We start from the raw sequence: 19,253 nt of genomic DNA on the forward strand, positions 1-19,253 counted from the left end.
CGCACTTAGGGATTATAACCCTCAGGCAGTAGAATTCTCCTTTCTGTTTTGCGAAGAAAAGGAGCTGAACACCTTTTGCAGAGAACACCTTTGTATATTTTTAATGCTTACTGGGTTATATCCTATCTTCTTTTGTCTCTCATTCTTTTGCATATTTTGGAGTTTGACAGCTGAACTCCGCCATTTAATTTGCATATGCAACCAAAGTCAGACGCGTGATTTTGAACGTGTTTTTATTTAATGAATTGTGATGAATTGGTTAATATTAAAGTCGTAAAGCAAGTTATAACAAATCAAGTAAAGTGTAAAGTGAAGGGGAATACAAAAATATATTTGTAAAGTGGCTAATTTAAGCAGAATAGGAGTGATAAATGTACGCTAATTTCCGAATTTTACAAAAAAGGGCATATTTCAAACCCAATTTGTAAATAAATTAGTAACCAAAATTTACAAAAGTGAGTGTTAAAATATTGCGTGGACCCTTGACTACAAGTGTGTGAAATTTTCGGCCCACCCAAAAGTTTTAATCGGTTCGTATGAGGCGGAAGGTTATATTGAGAATCCCAACAAAAATTTCTTAAAGCAAAAAGTAAGAATTGTTTTTGAGTTGATCCTATCTTGTCTGAGTAAATTTTACATCTTGGATTCCAAACCACCGAAACGTATTCCAGAATCGGTCTAACTAATTTTGTAAACAGGGTTTAAAATTCTTTTTGTTTATAAGAACTGGCTGAACATATTTTCGCGACAAGCACACTAGTAGCTATAAATTGTTTAAGATTTAGAGGCATAAGATTTTCTTCACACCATTTAGCCATGCTGTTTAAGTCTGTTTGTAGCAAAGACTTTTCTTTAATTGACACGTACGATTTATAAAGTTATACATCATCTGCATACATTAAAATTTTGGAAAATTGTATGTCTGTAGAAATATCTTTTATAAAAAGCAAGACCAGGACCGGTCCTATCTGGCCATATTCTTAGTGATGAATGCACCTTATGAACTCATCCATACCGTACTTGAATAGTTCCGCTTTCTGGCCGTCAGCTCCAGCAGCTTTGTGGTTCTCAGGCGCGTAGTTGATTTTAGGGCCTCATCATAGTCACGTGGTGGTACATCGACTCCGTCAACATCGACTGGGGGCTCGGGTTCGCCTTTTCCACTTCTTTCAGAGCTGCTACAATTCAATGGGGAGAGAAGTTTTCCCTACATGGTCGATTCTACAGAAAAGTAAACCAATCCGATTTTTTCTTTCTTTCAAATACTTATTGTACATATTGGTGATTATAGATTTTCACTATAGCTGAGAGCTGCTTCTGACGATAATTCTTATAATGTCCCACCATTTCGTAGTATATTTTGCTCCTTTTGTGGAAAGATTTTTGACGAGTCAAAAAACAGTTTTCAGCACTAGAACAAGAAAAGTACAAAAATATAAGCTTTCACGGACTTATTTTGGCTGATAAAGTTCTGGACGATAGAAAATAAATTAGTTTAACAGGACGCGTTCCAAGTTAGAGATAAAGTTGTTTAGAACTCCTATTAAGTCGTAATGAAATATATCGCAAATGTATAGTGTAATGTAACCAGTGAAAAACCAAACAATTTTTTTCGGAGACTATGGTATACTTTCCAAAAGGATATATAACATGTTTTCTTAGTATTGTCGATATCCTATTGATGCCATATGGAAAAAAAGAAATCTTAGCTGAATTTGTTGCACAACTACCTAAAAAATAAGTATAACGTGGCCAGTGTTTTTCTTTTTATTAAAATGTTTGTATTGACGTGATAACGATTCTCATTTCATTTTACCCATAATAATAGGTTATATTTAAGAAAGTATTGAACATTTGTGATTTGAGCATTACACTACTAAGTTTTTATATCTATTCTATTTAAATAAAGCGAAACTTAAGTTAGAAAAATATCCTTTGAAATCTTATCTCTTAAGATTTTGATTATATATTTGCCTGGAATTCAACAAAATTTTTTGCAACGTCTAATACTGAAACGTTATCTGCCCCACTGTACTAATAGCAGTAAGCAAACGTCAAGCTGTGAGGTTCAACTTATATTGTGCGAATTCTGAGTAAAGTTGTTATATAAAGTGCCTGCTAGCATCTTAGTGTGAAAATAATAGAAGGTAAGTGAAAGTTTTGTGTTTTATATTAAATTTAATTAAATTTCACTAGCATACATTCAATCTTGCCGAGTCATTTGTTGTTATCATTGTTGTTGTAATTCCTTTGTAGTTAACTGAAATCGTTTTTATTTTTGCACATTTATTTTGCTCTTTTTGTTTACTTATTTTAGTAATTCTTGTCACAACTGTTTGTTTTGCGTTTATTAAGTGTCATAATACCCAAACTGTTCGCTACATATATTCTAAAACTAAACACATCAGTTCCTAATCTGTTTTTATATTGTTTGCTTTTTATTACCATAATTGTTATTAATTTTTTACTATGAAGTGTGATCTTGATAATTGCCAAGGTAAAAGCGATTCTGAACGCTTCTTATCGTGATGGTATTTGCCATATAAAATGTGCTGGTTTGACCGGATGAATTCTGGACGCTATTAATGATGGTAAAGTCTTCGCTGGTCTTGCTTAAAGTGCAGGTCAACCGAAGTTGATCTCTTTAAGTTGTTTAGGCCAACCAGAAATGGTTTTTCCGAGGTAGGGAGAGAGTTGTTGGTACTGACCGAAAAATTTAAGCATTATGAAAATGAGTTTAAATCTTTTAAATGCTTAGATGCCGTACAATCTATGAAGGATGTTCGTGTGTCAAAACGCAAGCGTGTTCATAGTCCGCCTAATGAATGGATACTCGTTCCACGTGAGAAAAATCTTCCCAATGACTCTTTTCCATGTCCACAGACATCGGAGTCGTCGTCCTCAAAAGAACATATAACAAAGTCTGCTTCTAATAGCAACGAGCCTGAAGTATCTTCCCCTTCCCCCGTTGAAGTTGTGTCACCGTCATCTAATCCTCTAACGCTTACTTTACCCTCAATTAGTAAATCAGTTACTCAACCCCTTCCGCCGGTAATCGAGTCTAATACTAGGAGACTGGTTGTGGTGCCCCCAAAGAAGTCTATATTTGTCTCTAGATTTTCGAGAATTTTGACATGCTGCTTAGTAGTTCTTTTTGGCCCTCCGGAGCTTTCGCCCGTGAATTCGAATATGGACCCAAAAAAATAGTAATTTAGCAAAAATTCCCCGTCGGAATACTGAATCAAAAAACTGATTACTAAATCTGCTGTAAGTATTTATTATCAAAACGTAAGAGGCTTAAATACTAAATTAACTTATATCTTAATGGCCTTGAATCCAATTATAATATAATTTCTTTCACTGAAACTTGGCTCAAACCCCACCTTTTTAGTTCAGAGATTCTTTCAAACAGTTATCATATCTACAGAAAATATCGGGAGGAGTGCTGTAGACTCTTCAATACCATCTGAAGGAGCTAGTCTTCCACACATTGAATCTGCAGAATTCAAATGCATTCGTATATGTACATGTTGAAAGGAGGCTTACTTACTTAGCTCTATGCTATATTCCCCCTCGATCTGACTCATCGATGTATTCACAACATGTCTCTTTACTGAAATCAATTAATTCAATGATTAAACCCTCTGATTCAATGATTGTGTTGGGTGACTTTCATTTATCAAATGTATCATGGAACATCATTGACAATGATATCGTACCTTTCTTGTCTAGTGCGTGCAACAACTATTTTTAGAGGAGATGGCTGAACTTTGCCTAAATCAAGTTAATGTACTTCGCAACAAGTTTGGCAAAGTATTAGATCTTGTTTATGTTGATGATGCATCTAAATCCGCTGTAAATAAATGTGGCCCACTAGTTTTGCCCGAAGATGTCTACCACCCTGCTATTTAGATAAAATTGCGGTATCCAAACATACGAACCAAATATTCGCTCTGATTTTTCGAAAGTCAACTTTAAAATACTGATAAAAGAATTGTCTAAATTGTCGTGGCCCACGCTTGTTTGAGGTAGTGCCCACCTCTGATCAAGACACTTTTATCCCCTATTTTTGAAAACTTGTACAACTAATTTTGAATTACACGAGCCACTTCGTTGCTTATGCCAGGATTTTAGATCTCATTCCGGCACATTTGATATATCTGATTCGCTTTTCAGCATTAAGGAAGCGATACTATCCTCTATAGATAAATGAATTATTAACATAAAATCAGCTGATGAATTTAGTTCTGAAGCTGAACAGTTTAAGATCTCGACACTTAACAAACTCCTGCCTATCGTGACTCGGCGCAAAAATTGAAAATATTGGTTCCGTACGTCATGCGGACTGCGCACCTCGTGCGGATGGGCGGGAATGAAGGGTAACAAATCAAAATAAAGATCTTCAGGCTAACAACAAAACTAACAATAAAAAGTACATTGGAGTAACTTACGTACCAGGACTAACAAATAACCAGGCGCTCAGGAGAACAATAAAGAACGAAGATATTACATATGCTCACAGACCGCACAATACAATAAGCAAACTGTACACTAAAACAAAAGACAGAATTCTGAAGGAACAACAACATAATGTGGTGTATCAAATAGAATGTAAGGGGAATAATACTGAAAGCTGTAACAAATGCTACGTAGGCACAACAAAAAGATCATTGGGTACAAGAATAAGCGAACATAAAGCGGATGAGAGAAACAAAAAGATGACAACAGCACTGGCACAACACTTGACGAAGCACGAACACTTTGCGGACTTCGGGAATACGAGAATTTTGGACATCGAAAGAGGGGTAAAAAGGAGAATGACATTAGAAAGCCTACGTATACAACAAAGACTTGAGAATGCGATCAACTTTAAAGAGGACGTAGATAACACCAATAACGTATATGCAGCTGTAATCAATAACAAATATAAATAAGAATATAGGATTCGAATTTGGTAATATTGTTGAAAAGATACTTAAAATGGTGCTAACGTTTATCGTTTGTTAAACAATTTTTGCCAATAATATTTATGTAAATGTGAGTTCAAAGTCAGAATTAGTGTAAAGTAATTGTCGTTAACTATGTTTATTGTTTTTTGCATCAGCGAATTTTACTTGCTTATCATGTTTATTGTTTATTTGTTTTTATTTTTCGAATAAAGACTCCCTGATGAAGACGCGAGAGCGTTGAAACGCGTAGGAGGGTAAAAGGAAAATTTAATTTTTTCGCTGTTTTAACTCTATCGGCCGAAGCAGCTCCAACCCAGCAAACATAACAAATAAGAATTAGGCCCAAATAATTATAATTAGTTGGGATTATTATTATTATAGCACGCGATTGTGTTCATATCACTACAATTTTATAGGATCTAATACAAGTCTACACCAGACTATGAAGAGTTTATTAATCTACTTATTTTGTTAAAATTTTTTTCATGCGAGAACTCTTCTATAGAACTGCGATAAATGTATTATTAGATGAAATTATGAATGTATTATAAGATGAACGAAGTTATGGAAACCACCGAATCTTTGTTGGAGTTGTCTTGGACGGTATTAGAAACTGATCCAGAAAGATTAAAAAGAGAACAGAACATGGTAATTTAGATGAACTTATGCGTATTTTAAGTTAATAAAAATAAGTGCTTTTTGCAGTAAAGTTAAATACATTTTATTTCCGATGATAATACGAAGATTTTCTGGCCAAAAATTTTAATGTAGGATGACTTTTGACCTAATTAGCTCAAACATTTGTTTATGATGACAGAATAAGAATGCGATGAAAAAAATGGATGAGCAAAGCGTTTTGTTTAAACCTTGCCCAAACGTGTCCAGTGTAACGTTACCAGTGTCCAAATTATATGAGCAAAAATTGTCAAAAACCTAAAATTTACAACAATTGATTATGCAGATGTCCTCCTGAATTCATTATAGATGACATAGTGAAAAACTAAGAATATTCGTTTACACATTTCGCTGAAACTTCGAACTTTCTCATTGAACTTCCAAATAGTGTAACGTAGCCAGTGCAGATTCGAATGCCTTTAACTTTGAAACCAAAGGAATTATTAAATTATAGAAACATAGATTTGACCAGAAACCCCAGGTGCTTTTCTGTTATTTAATGGACAATTGATTCATATTGTTGAAAAAAATGCGTACGAATGTAACGTAGCCAGTCATATAATCGACCACACATAATAAACAAAAATCTCCATTATTTTGCTTTGATTAATAAGGTCACCGCATAAATTCCACGCAAAACTATTTATACCTAACTGGGATACATTTGAGAAAAACGAATATGTGCTGTCTTGTACACAATTCTAAAAATTACACTTAAGATTTAAAATAAATACCTTTATTGGTGCTCAATCGCTGTAATATTTGAATTTGCTAAACATTTCATTAACTTGCATTAAAAGCAACCGAAACATTTTGAATAAAGTGCATGCCGGAAGCGGCTAAGAATTTGCATTGATTTAAAACCTTTTTTTGCCTACGGTCTTTTGCAGTTTTTTCGTAAACAAATTCAATTTATAAAAGACTAGCCGGCCTCGTATGCGCGAGGCCTCGCCACGCGCTGAATGTGTAGATATTAAGTAAGATGCGATTGACAACTAAACATGTTGCAACCCTACTAAAAAATTAAAATATATATTTGGGCATCTGGAGGTCAAGTCCTTTCATTTGACACCTCATTTCTTGTAATCTAACACACTCATTTTTTTTAATCGAATGAACTGTAATTACCAAAAAATGCCCTCGCGTATTATACATACATAATTTTTAAATAGGTGGCAACCCCACTCAAAAAAAAAAATTAAAACTTATTGCACATGCAGAGACCATAACCTTTCATTAGGTACCTTAGTTTTTAGTCCAACAAACGGAGACATGTTATAATTTTTAAAAAGTGGAAATAATGCATTATTGAACATATAAAAGCCGAGCCCTTTTATTTGGCATCTCATTTCTTGTAATTTAACGAACAATTCGGATTTAATAATTTTTTAGACAGGTGGCAACCCAATAGGAATTTAAAGTACTAAAAATAATATTCCTATCGATACAGATTATATTTAAAAAATCTCGTATAAATCCGTTCAGTAGTTTTTGAGATTAGCGTGGTCAAAATATCTAGACTTTCCTTTATACTATGTATAGAAGACAGTAATTTTTAAATACGTGGCAACCCTATTGAAAAAATTAAAGCTTTTGTACATGCGAAGGCCAGGTCCTTTCATTTGGTATCTCGTTTTGTAATCCAACGAACATCGAAAATCTTTTAACTTTTTAATAGGTGGCAACCCTACTCAGAAAAATAATACATTATTACATATGTAGAGGCTAAATATTTTCGATTGATAGTGGTGGTGCAGAACTAATGCCTACGCTTATTATGATTGAATACAGTAATTTTATTAACAGGTGGCAACCCTATTAAAAACAAACATTAGTGCTGTTCTAGAGGCCAATCACGGTGTCCTTGAGCCAGATTCAACTGAATCGGTTTGGAACGATAGAATTTCCGATTAGACTATTTTGGTCCCGAGTTAGAATATGTGAAGTTCAAAATCATGGCAAGTGCCGATTTCAAAAACGGTGAATGATTATATATATTACATACATACACGTCGATTGTATACATATTTATATTTATATGTGCAGGCCCGATTATAGGGTGGGGGTGTTCCCCGGGCCCGGATTTTCCCTTAAATTTATTTGGAAGATATACAAATTATAAAATTTTTTAAAGTAGATAAATTTGATTATTTAATATTCACATAGCTTTTATAACATCCAATAAATGCAAAAGCGCATGTCTAGATACACATACAAGTGTGCTAAGGTCATTTCCGTGCTAGTCAAAACATCCGCTAATCTGGCCTAATGTGAAACGTAGAAAGGTTCCAAAGACAACACGTGTTGTCTAAATGTTGTGAATAGTGATGGAAAACTATCGATGGGGCTATTGATGGTATCGATGGTTTCATTTTGCCGCCAATATCGAATTTTCGTAAACACTATCGATAGTTGTATGTTGTTCACATTGTTGGAATTGGACTATAAAACATGCACATGCCTACATATTTATATATGTATGTTGTGAACTCCTTTGTTTGTAAACATGTCCTTCATGGTTTTTGTTATAAAATGTGTTATTGAAATACATACACGATCTCATTTTGTTTTACACAAGTTATTTATGTGTAAACAAATAATCTTTATGGCTTTGTAGTTACGAAATGGGTTATTTAAGAATAAGATTTCTTTCTGGCTGTTGTTGTCTTATATGAAAAAAGGAGTAACGAAGAAATTTACAGGCGATGGAATCTGTCATATCACTTGCCAAATTTTTCTATGACCATAAAAAATGGATTCAAATTTGCATATTTACAAAATGTTGTGCCCAGTTTTACCAATCAATTTTAAATTTGTCGGACCATTAAAATTTAAAGCGACACAATTTTTTAGGAGATTGGGCTATTTTAAATTATAAGTTTGATACATTTTTAAATTGGTTGGTAAAACCGGGCATTAGTGTTATATCTCAACATATGTAAGAACGCTTTTGATAGTATCGAATATTTCGCACTATCACTATCGAAACAATCGAATGCATACACTATCAATAGTTTTCCAACACTAGTTGTGAACGTAATGATTTTCCCATGGTTCATGAAACTTTTTGAGCTCGAAATTGTAGAGTGACCTTCAAAGATATTCGAGGTTATTTACAACAGGGAAAATCAGAAATGAATAGAAGACGAGTTTCTTGCATACAGCTCCACTGAGCTTAACTGGACGCATTTGGCTAAAAAAAATAAAAAATAATTTTATGCATTCAGTTGACCTGAACAAACAGTATAGCAAAACAAATTCTCCCTTTAGACGAAGTTTTTTTTTTAAAAAAAGACATTGTCCACATACTACGAAAATATTTGGTATTTCTCAAAAGCACTGAGTAAGTATGTAGTGATAAGGTTGGATATTCGTTTATATATTTATAAACAAATTTTAGGGTTAAAGGGGGCCCGGCCCCCTACCAGTTTGTATTATTAAATGCAAAAAAAAAATACTAAAAGAGTACCTATAGAATAATAAGTGTTTAGTTAATTGTTTTGAAAGCAGATAAAAGTTGGCCATTATAAGTGGACCAAAAGTTGGCTATTGTAGTAGACGACTACGAGATTCCCCAGAGAGTATATGACATGTATATGCATATCGAGTCGTAAACGCCAAAATAACGTAAGCGATATTTTTATTTTTTTTTTATTTCGTTTTGATGCAGAAATGCATCTAGATGCTCTAGGAATATTTCTGCATCAAAAAGAAAAGTTTGAAAAAATTGTCGCTTACCTTACTTTGGCGGTTAGGGCTCGATATTTAAAACAAATTCTCATATACAGTCTTATTTATACTATACTTCAATGCGAAAATGTCAGGTGAAAATTGAAAAAGTTAAAATTTTTGAAATCAGCACTTCCTACGATTTCAAACTTCGCATATTGTAACTCGGGAACACCCCCCGAACACAGTCTAATCGGAAATTCGATTCAGTTTAATCTGGTTCAAGGACATCGTGCAATCCCTTTCATTTGGCCCTCATCTTTTGTAATCCAATGAACGGTGCAGATCTTATAGTTTTTTACACAGGTGGCAACCCTATTAAAATCCTAAGTAAAAAGGTCACTCTCCTGTCGAAAATCTTGACTTTCCTTTATAATATGTATAGAATATATCAGGGTTTCCCAAACATTATTCACCGCGGCACTGTTGAGGTGTTACCTCACAGGCGGTCCCATTCTAATTTGGTTTAAATCCGATCATTGGATCATGAAAAGATAACCGATAATCTTAAATTTGTATCTGAGAATTGAAGTCGGTTTTGTTTTTGCTTAAAATTATTTATTTATGTAAGCATTTGTTGAAAATGCAGTCTCATATAGAAATGTTAAAGTAAAATTCACTAGTATTCTTAATGCACTCTTGCCAACAGCAATGCGTTCTGCATACACTTGCATCCAGAACTCTCTTGGCTCCCTTCGTAGTATTTAATATTCAAAGTAATGCCATCACTGATGTCCAGAAGGTTTTCAAAGGCTTAATTTGTTATCCCAGTAGGTTTACTTTTCGGGCTACATGAAAATGGGTTTGTTATCCAGCTGTAGACATCCTCAGAGTCAATGTTGGGAAAATATTCAACAATGGTTTTTTCTTAACCTTTCAAGTTAACGCTGGTAATGCGCGTTAAAGCTAAGAAAATAAATTTTATAGCCAATTTCACGAAAGCAATTTAAATGAAAAATGATTTAAATTTTTGGAATTTTATATGGAAATTGACAGAAAATAAGAAATTATTTTCCATTTAAATTGCTGGTGAAACCGGTTGTTATCAATTTTGTTCGCGTTAGCTTCGAAGTTACATACATTTTTCTGATTTACTTTGTTTACTTATGGGGTTTTCATGCAAATTGCTAGAATTCTAAAATATACATGTCACCAATAAAAAAAATTTAAAAATAAAAACAAAAGATGTATTTAATTTCGCAGGCCTCTGTTATCTTCGCAGCGTCATCCAATATGGGTCTTAAATCTAGTGGCGGCACCTTCCTAGTCGCCAAGGAATACCGACGGATCATACAGTGACATCTCGTGGCGTTTTCTGCCTCTTGCTTCATCCTAGACATCGCGCCTTTCGTTTTTCCAACACTGCAAATATCCGCGCACTTGCTCTATTTCAAACCATTTTTCTGTACAAATTTGTCGTTAGTTAGTGTAAGTCTCAAGTAGTGGTGTAAGTCTCAAGTACTTCGCTCATCAAAAGTTCTTCTTCGATTTGGGTTCCGAATGGGTACCTCACTAACACGAGGAGAACATTAAGTCCCACTACGCGGGTACTTCACAAGTTTTCAATCTTTTTATAAGTTCGTTCTCGACTGCCTCTAAAATCGTGTTAATTCGCTCTTGCCGAAGAAAGTACCGAAAATGGTTGTGAAAAGGGAACGTTTTCAGCAATTTTTCTGATTCAATTTTTCGTTGACAAAACGTACTGGGGAACTATGCTTAAAAGCGAAATGAGCTGCTGAAGGTAGTTATAATAAAAATCAAAATTTGTGATTTTCTGACACCATGTTGAAGTTTGATCAAACCGTTGCGTTATGTATGGAAAGTTTAAAGAATTTGCCCGCACCACGAGTCTTAAGTTTTATAAAAGTGTGCCTAAAATCGGATTTCACAGCCTTTTTCTACATCATTTGTAGGTTCAAAATCCATCGAGATCAAAATCGCAGCTGATCCTTTTTTCGAGATATTCACATTTTTATATTTTACTTCTTAAACGGAATAAATCTTGTTTTTAACTAAGATTTATCATTTTATCGATGCAGGAATAGTATAAAAAATTTATGTAAAGGTCATTATATATATATTTGAATAAAACGCAACCATAGGGCTTATAATATTAAGAACTGTTTTGAAGTTAATGCCTGCAAAATTCGTGCTTTATTTTTGTTTCATTTTCGACTCCCAGAGGGCGTGTGGAAAATCAACGACAAAATAATAATCATACTAAACCTATTAATTAGAGAAAGAAAAACCTTCTCAATATCTTGATGTTTTTTTTTTTTTTGAGAGTAGTTGGCATTTTACTGTCGTTTTGCTGTCGTTTGCAGATAATTTTCAAAATGAGCCATCCAGCTAATAAATGTTCTCTGGGGTTAATAGGCCGGCTAGTTTTTTGATAAATTCCCGCATTGAAATTCTAATTAAAAGATTTCTACTAGAAGATTTTGATGTGAGTAATGAAACTTTTCCTAAAAGTATATGTAAAACGTGTCGCATTACTCTACTCGATGCTGAAAAGAGTATTTTTAAAAGGCCTCTTCAGAAAATGCCAAATTATAAAGATTTAGTACTACCGAAAAACACTCGGGTAGCAAAAGACACTTGTATTTGTTACATATGTCTACGTGGCTGATTTAAGGGTCACCAAAATCTAATAACAGGAAGAGGCAGGAAAAGAAGTTTCGGCAACGCAATAAATGCATCCAATGGACTATATGGATCTTCAAAAACTCAGCAGCTTCCAGTTTCTTCAGTAGAAAAGAATAAATCAAAAGAGTCCATTATTAAGCTTTGTAGTAGGTGCTTTCAGGCGATTGGTAAAGGAAAAAGTCACATTTGTAAGAATGTTAAGGAAAGCTTCCTGATAAAAAGCAAGAGAAAACTGTGGCTACTATGCTTAAAAATAAAGCTAAGTCCGAAATTCATAATGTTGCGCAACTAAAGAACATCATTTTAAATCCTAGTGAAAACAAGAGAGTTCTTTTCACCGAAGAAAATTTAGATAGTTTGCGAGTTGGTGTTGGAGTTTCGTGTAATGACATGAGAAAAATTAAAAATTTTCTAAGATGTAATGTTGTAAGAAAGTCTGTTCCGGAAATTACGTCGGTCATATATCAGAGAAGTCAAAAACCTTGAACGATATGTATAAGAAAGTTTACGTTTCTTGCACACACTTCCACCCTCAGAATAAAGTGATTTTTTGCGACCATATTCATTCAAATCCTTTGCATTTAAGTTGATATTGTCATCATCATCATTATCACTGTGTATTCTGTATCGTGTGATGATGGGATTGATGAATAATTTTCAGGAAGTATAGTCAAGCTTATTTTAAAAAAGCCTTGGCCTCCATCAGCCATGAATTTGACAATGATGTTTCCTTGCACATTTCCTTTCTCTATGATTGCATCAAAAATGCTGAAGATTCGCATACACGACTGGTCGTTTGTTTTTGACAGGCTCATTTTCACACTCAAATTCATATATACAATGATCTGAATTCTGAATGATCCAGAAATTTACAACAATGTGGATGTTTTTAAAATTATACCTTTCATTGCTGCTTTTAACGCAATGGATAAGATTGTTAATTGTTGTTTCATTTCTGGCAAAGTTGGCCTTTCACTAGACAAGTACATAAATGAATTGGATATAGCTTTACAAAGCATTGATAACGTGTCCAAAACATTAAAAATACATGTTATTCTTGCACATGTTAGAGAAGGTTTGAAGTACATAGATAATAATAACGGCTATGGATCTTTGAACTTTATGAACTTTTCAAAGCAGCAGTTGAATTCTCTTCGCTCCATATTTAATACTCTAGGTTTTTTTAATTTAAACTTTATAATTTGAGTTCCAGTCACTCGGCACGTAATATTAATTCATATTTCAATTTTATTTTATTTAAACTTTATAATTTGAATTCCAGACACTCCATATATAAAATATTTATTGAATATTTTGATTTTAGTCCATGTAAACCATAGAGGCATAAAAGGAAGAAAAAAAAACAAGAAAAAAAATAAAAAACGTAATAAAAAAATGAAAAATAAAATTAAAAAATTGGACCATATAACCACTACGTTCCCGTCGTTGGTCCTGAGTAACGCTGAACGTGGTTTATATAACTCCCTTTTATACATCAAGCTTTTTTAACGTAACCTATGTATGGTTGCGTCTAATTCAAATATGAAATATATACATACATATGTATATGTAATATATGTATGTATATATGTATATATACAAATATGTATATAATATGCTGTACATAAAATTATTTATACGATTCCTGCATTGATAAAATGATAAATTTTAGTTAAAAACAAGGTTTATTCCGTTTAAAAAGTAAAATATAAAAATGTTAATATCTCGAAAAACGGATCAGCTGCGATTTTGATCTCGATAGATTTTGAACCTACAAATGATGTAGAAAAAGGCTGTGAAAGTCGATTTTAGGCACACTTTTATAAAACTTAAGACTGGTTTAAGACCACCGTAAGCCACTAACGGCACCCCACTTTGGGAAAGCCTGGAATAGATAGAAAGATTGCGTTGACATCTTTACTTCCTTACTAATATTATAAATCCGAAAGTGAGTTTGTTTGTTATTGTTACACTTTCACGCTTTAACTATTTACTCAACCGATTCCTATTTAATTTTTTACACTGGTGCCATTTAGCCCAACTTAAAATATAGGCTAGGTTTAATCTCGATTATACGAGGGGGCATGGCACCTCCCATAAAACGGAATTTTCATACCGCGTATCATATGTATATCAGAAAATGTTTTTGATAGAGTACAGGAACTTGGTGTAGATTCATATATGTATGCATATAAAATCAATTCCATACTCATAGAGGAGGGCTGACACCTGTTTTAAAAAATTAAATTCGACTTGAATTAAGGGAATTATTTATTTGAAAATTATATTAAAGAATGGATGAAAAGAGGCTTCAAAAGTTGTAGTTTGAAAGTATTTTGGAAAAGGTTAATATATGGGCGTCAAATGAAAGATTGCTATGAAACCTTCAGATTGAACATTTTAATAGAGTTTTAGTAGGAAAATATTTCGAAGAGGGTTGCCACCTGTTTTAAAAGTCGAGTTTAAATTAGAAAGGGTTAGCTTGGACATGTAGAGTTTTCTGAGGTTTTTGAAGATGGTTGCCACCTGTGTTAAATATATATTATATTATAAGTATTATGAGTTATTACAATCAAGGTTTTAATCCGAAGGCTCTTGAACAGGCTTTATTTCTAAGCAACGTATGTATAGCAGGGACTCCACATATTTGAAAATTCAAATTCAACTTCAATCATAGGAATTAACGGTTTAAAAAGTAAAATTCAAAATTTTCAATCATTTCAATGAATTATTACAATATGGGTATCAATCGAAAAGATTTTGAAATGGCTTCATTTCTAAACTACATGTAAATAAGTATGAAAAATAATCACAAGAGAGAGGTTTAAGATAGTTGTAGTTTGAAAATATTTTGAAGAAATTTAAAAAATTTAAAGTCTTCTGATTTTCGCATATTTTAAGTATGTAGAGTTTAATGAAAATAAATTACACCTAATGTAGCATGTAGAAGTCTCACACACTCAGCGAAGCGGGTGAGAGCGATCTAGATTTATATATTTTTTTGTGAAAGATGTTCCGCATTTTTTTCATAAAATAATCAGGTTTGTAAAGAAAACTTTTTGAAGCTTTGATGAATCATGGAATTTTTTTTTTTTTGTATAATGTTTCAAACTTAGATTGATTTAACACAAAAATTTAGCTTGGAAAACATTGTGAATATTAAAAAAATTATAATTCGATTAATTTTTATCACCAGAGTACATACAGTCAGTCAATAAAGTTTAGGTACAGCGAAGTTTTAACAAAACCGGCAACTATTTTTTAAATATTTTGTTTTTCTCAAATTTTTTATAAAAACCATAGTTAATTCTAAAACAAAAACCTCAAAAATCAGAGTTCCAAACCTTATGCAAAAGTATAGAAAATTCCGAAAATTTTCATCCAGTTATTGCACTTCTTTTTTCAAAAAGGTTGAGTACGCAGTTTCTTAGCCCATTCCATATTAGTGCAAGTTTCAGGTAACTAGGACTTACCATTGATTTTTAGCAACTTTTTTTGTTGAAGGTATCGCTCATTTTCCCATATAAATTAATGTTTGATAATTTTTTTATATGGAAAAAATGTGCAACACCTTTAACAAAAAAATTTCCCAAAAATCAATGATAAGTCCTAGCTTCCTCATACTAAAATTGAATGGGATAAAAAAATGCATACTCAACATTTTTTCTAGAGAGCGTAAATAAAAAATGCAATATTTGATTGAAATTTTGCAGAATTTTCTTTAATTTTGCACAAGGTTTGGAACTCTGATTTTTGGGCTTTTCTTGTAGGATTATCCATATTTTTATACAAAATTAGCTAATAATAAAAAATTTAAAAAATAGTTGCTCATATTGTAATAACTTCGCTGTACCCAAACTTTATTGACTGACTGTAAGTTACCGTAGCCAAATTAAAAATATCCTTTGGCCAAATTATCCTAAAAGTCTAACTTCTTCAAAATGCTTCTATTATTAAGGAGGGACAAGGAGATGCTAATGATATTTGGCGAGTTCATTTGGTTGATCAAAAACTAAATGCGAGTATTAAAACCGTTACAACACAGTTTTTGTTAATACATTACCTACAAAACTGCGCACTGACTGCGAGCGGAAGGCAACTACCCAAATGGGGATTTGAGCAGCAGGAAGTTTCCTGCAACCTCAACATAAGGGATCAGAATGCTTATTGGAATGTCGAAGATAACCTTAACAAAAAATGTAAGTAGTTCAAAAGATCATACTTATTTATATACAAATAATTAAACCTTCATATCTGTATAATCCCCACTAAAACTTAATACATTCAGAGAAAAATTTAAAGTTTGTGTTTACATATAATTTCAGTACCGAGTATCAATTTAAATATGTATGCACCGGGGTTTATTTCTCGTTTAATGGAATCTCACGCAGTCATGTTTCAAGGAAACGCTGGACTTAAACCGAAGGAAGGCGAACTAACTAGCAAGCCTTGGCAATGGCCAATTAATTACCGGGTAAGGTCATACTCACTGATAGAAATTGCCTACGACCTATTAGTTGTTTATATCAATTTGAATGACGTCCAATATAACACATTACGCAAACGTCAAAGCTGTGAAGTTGTGCGTTCTTGTGCTCTGATTTAATTTGTTATTTTTAAAACGTTTTTGCATTAAATAAAGTAAAAATCACACAAGTAATTTTTAAGCAAAAAAAAACCCCGACTTCAATTCTCAGATAAAAATTGAAGAGCACAGTTAATTTCTACATGATCTAGTGATCGGATCTAAACCAAATTAGTATGGGACCACCTCTGAGGTATCACCTCTCCGCTGAAAATTTATAGAGATCGGTTAACGTGGTCCAAAGTTACGTGGTAACATACATGAAAAATAAAAATATTCCGACGAATTGATGACCTCCTCATTTTTTTGAAGTCGGGTAAAAAACAAAAACGGCTTCAATTCTCATACATAAGTTTAAAAGTACCATTAATTTCTTCATGATCCAATTATTGGATCTAAAGCAAATTATTATGGGAGCACCTCAGTAGTACCATACCTCAGTAAAAATAATTATAGAAATCGGTTAAAGTAGTCCAAAGTTATGCGATAACATATATAAAATAATTAATCCGACGGTTTGATAACATCCTCCTTTTTTTGAAGTCAGTTAAAAAAGTGTCAAGAAATTTTGGTGCATAATTAAAGATAAGTAAAATATCAAAATTTCTTACGTATTCGATCAATTGAACTTAATATTCTTTATTGTATATGCAAAGTCTTTTGTTTCATATATATATGTATGTAATATATTGCGATTGTCAATTGATTTCGCTGCAATTCACACTGATACATATGGTTGCTGGGTTTTGTTAATAATTCTATTTTTAGAATATTTAACTTTTTAGGTGTGCTCATCCTTAAGTAATTTTATTTTTTTATTTATGGCCTTATAACAATCATATTCAACCATTTTTTGAGCTTGAGTCCGTTTTTAATGAAAAACTATTGTGGAAAAGTAACAATAATTTATAAAAATGGTAGAAGTGATAGCTATTTAGGAGATGACCAAATATCATCAGACTTCTCCAGTGGGATTCGATCCAACGACCCTAGCTCACTCAGCCAGTTGCCTACGCACTTATAAATTGTTGTTGCTTTTTCCACTTTTTTCATATGAGCCAACTACAGTCAAACGCAGGTGTTCCGCTGCAATTCACACTTGATTACGTGGTTGTTGGTTTTATTGATTTCTGTTAATAGTTCAATTTTTAGAATATTTATCTTTTTTGTTTTTTGTTATTTATGGCCTTATAACAATTACTTGTGAACCTGCATGGCGTTAAGACGCCCAAAATTAAATCTTAAAATCCTAAAGAATATTTCAAATGTTGGTCAGAGCGATCCAAGTACCATATTTAATCTAAATCCATGCAGCCGTTTCTGAGTGCAGAGAGGCCTCGCATAGTGCAGGTGCTTAATTTCATTAAATTTCAAATCACCCTATATCGAAAAAATTAAAAAAATAAAACTTTATCGCACATTTTTAATATCACTTTTAATTTTTAAATTTGAAAGAACGGTTTAAATCTTATGACTATCACACAAAAATTACTTCTCGTATAATTACGGAGACCATATTAACTAACGTAAAATAAAGGACATTTTTTTCAAAATGATTTGGGAATACGTACATACAACATGTATGATAAAGTACTTTACCCATATCGTAATTTAAATCAAATATTTACCAGTTAATTATATTATTTAATTGTACAAGTTCCCCTGCTGTAGCGAAAAATGAAGCCAAATCCTTTTTAAGGACTTCGTCACCCTTTGCTACCAAAATGCGTTTACCATAATTCATACTGCACGACGAAGCCAGCACAGAGTGGTTCAAAATTAGAATTTAATGTTCATAATTCACCCGGTCCTTCATTTTAAACCAATTTTTACTAAAAACCAAAAAAATAGTTATTCTTGTGAACATTTTTTATAACATTTCAAAGTTTTTTTTGTGTAATTTTTTTCGTTTTGGGAGAACCATACAACTGTTTTCAACTAGTTTTTGTTATGTGACATTTATTAACTGGAACAGGAGAATACATTTTCTTCAAAATTGCTACTTTTTTGCATTTTGCACTAAAAAATTTAATATAATCAAATAAAAATTCACACATCAGGCTCTACTGGTCCCTAGCAAATAATGTAAAAAAAATAAAAATTAATCAAATTAAGGGAAAAATGAAGTCTCCAGTGAATTACGAACACTAGATGCCAGTTTTGAACCACTGTGCAGCAGGGGGTTTATTGTTTTCTTTCAATGGAACTGGAAACTCAGCGCGCAACACGATCCTCCTTTATAGATTGTACAAAGATTACTGATTATATATAAACCCTTAGATGGGAGCGAAACAAACTGGCGAAGGTTTTCATTATATTTTGTAAGGGACATTTTTATTTTTCATATTCTGTGTTTAAAAATTTACCTATGTATGTAGAGCTGATTTAGAGGACAGTTCAAGAAATAGAGGACAAAAGGCGTCCTTTATTTTGAAAAAAATTATAAAGGACAGGGGGTTAAAATAAAGGACTGTCCTTTAAAATAAAGGACGGATGGTCACCGTACGTATAATATAACTAAATGTGTATGTACTTCGTTAGATCGGTATGATTTTGCGAAAAAATGGCCAGCCTTGAGGTTAAGTTGAGAACTCAGGTATTTCTCAAATCTCCAACGTTGTTTTTCAACAGTATCTCAAGTGGAGGATCATAGCGTTCCCAACAAAAAG

The 19,253-nt window shown here is 32.8% G+C and overlaps 1 protein-coding gene across 2 annotated transcripts in view; it reads left to right on the plus strand.

The window, feature by feature from the left end:
• Positions 1–19,253, plus strand: part of LOC118749489 (protein O-mannosyl-transferase 2-like) — a 253,868-nt gene that overhangs the window by 103,411 nt on the left and 131,204 nt on the right. For both annotated transcript variants that reach the window (XM_036484288.1, XM_036484292.1), the window contains exons 2-3: positions 15,958–16,198; positions 16,325–16,473. In XM_036484288.1, the coding sequence (XP_036340181.1) occupies positions 15,958–16,198; positions 16,325–16,473 (390 nt within the window). The remainder of the gene's footprint in view (positions 1–15,957; positions 16,199–16,324; positions 16,474–19,253) is intronic.

Source organism: Rhagoletis pomonella, unplaced genomic scaffold, assembly GCF_013731165.1.
Source record: "Rhagoletis pomonella isolate Grant_MI unplaced genomic scaffold, Rhpom_1.0 Rhpom_scaffold_00001, whole genome shotgun sequence".
In the NCBI taxonomy this organism is placed as follows: Eukaryota; Metazoa; Arthropoda; class Insecta; order Diptera; family Tephritidae; genus Rhagoletis; species Rhagoletis pomonella.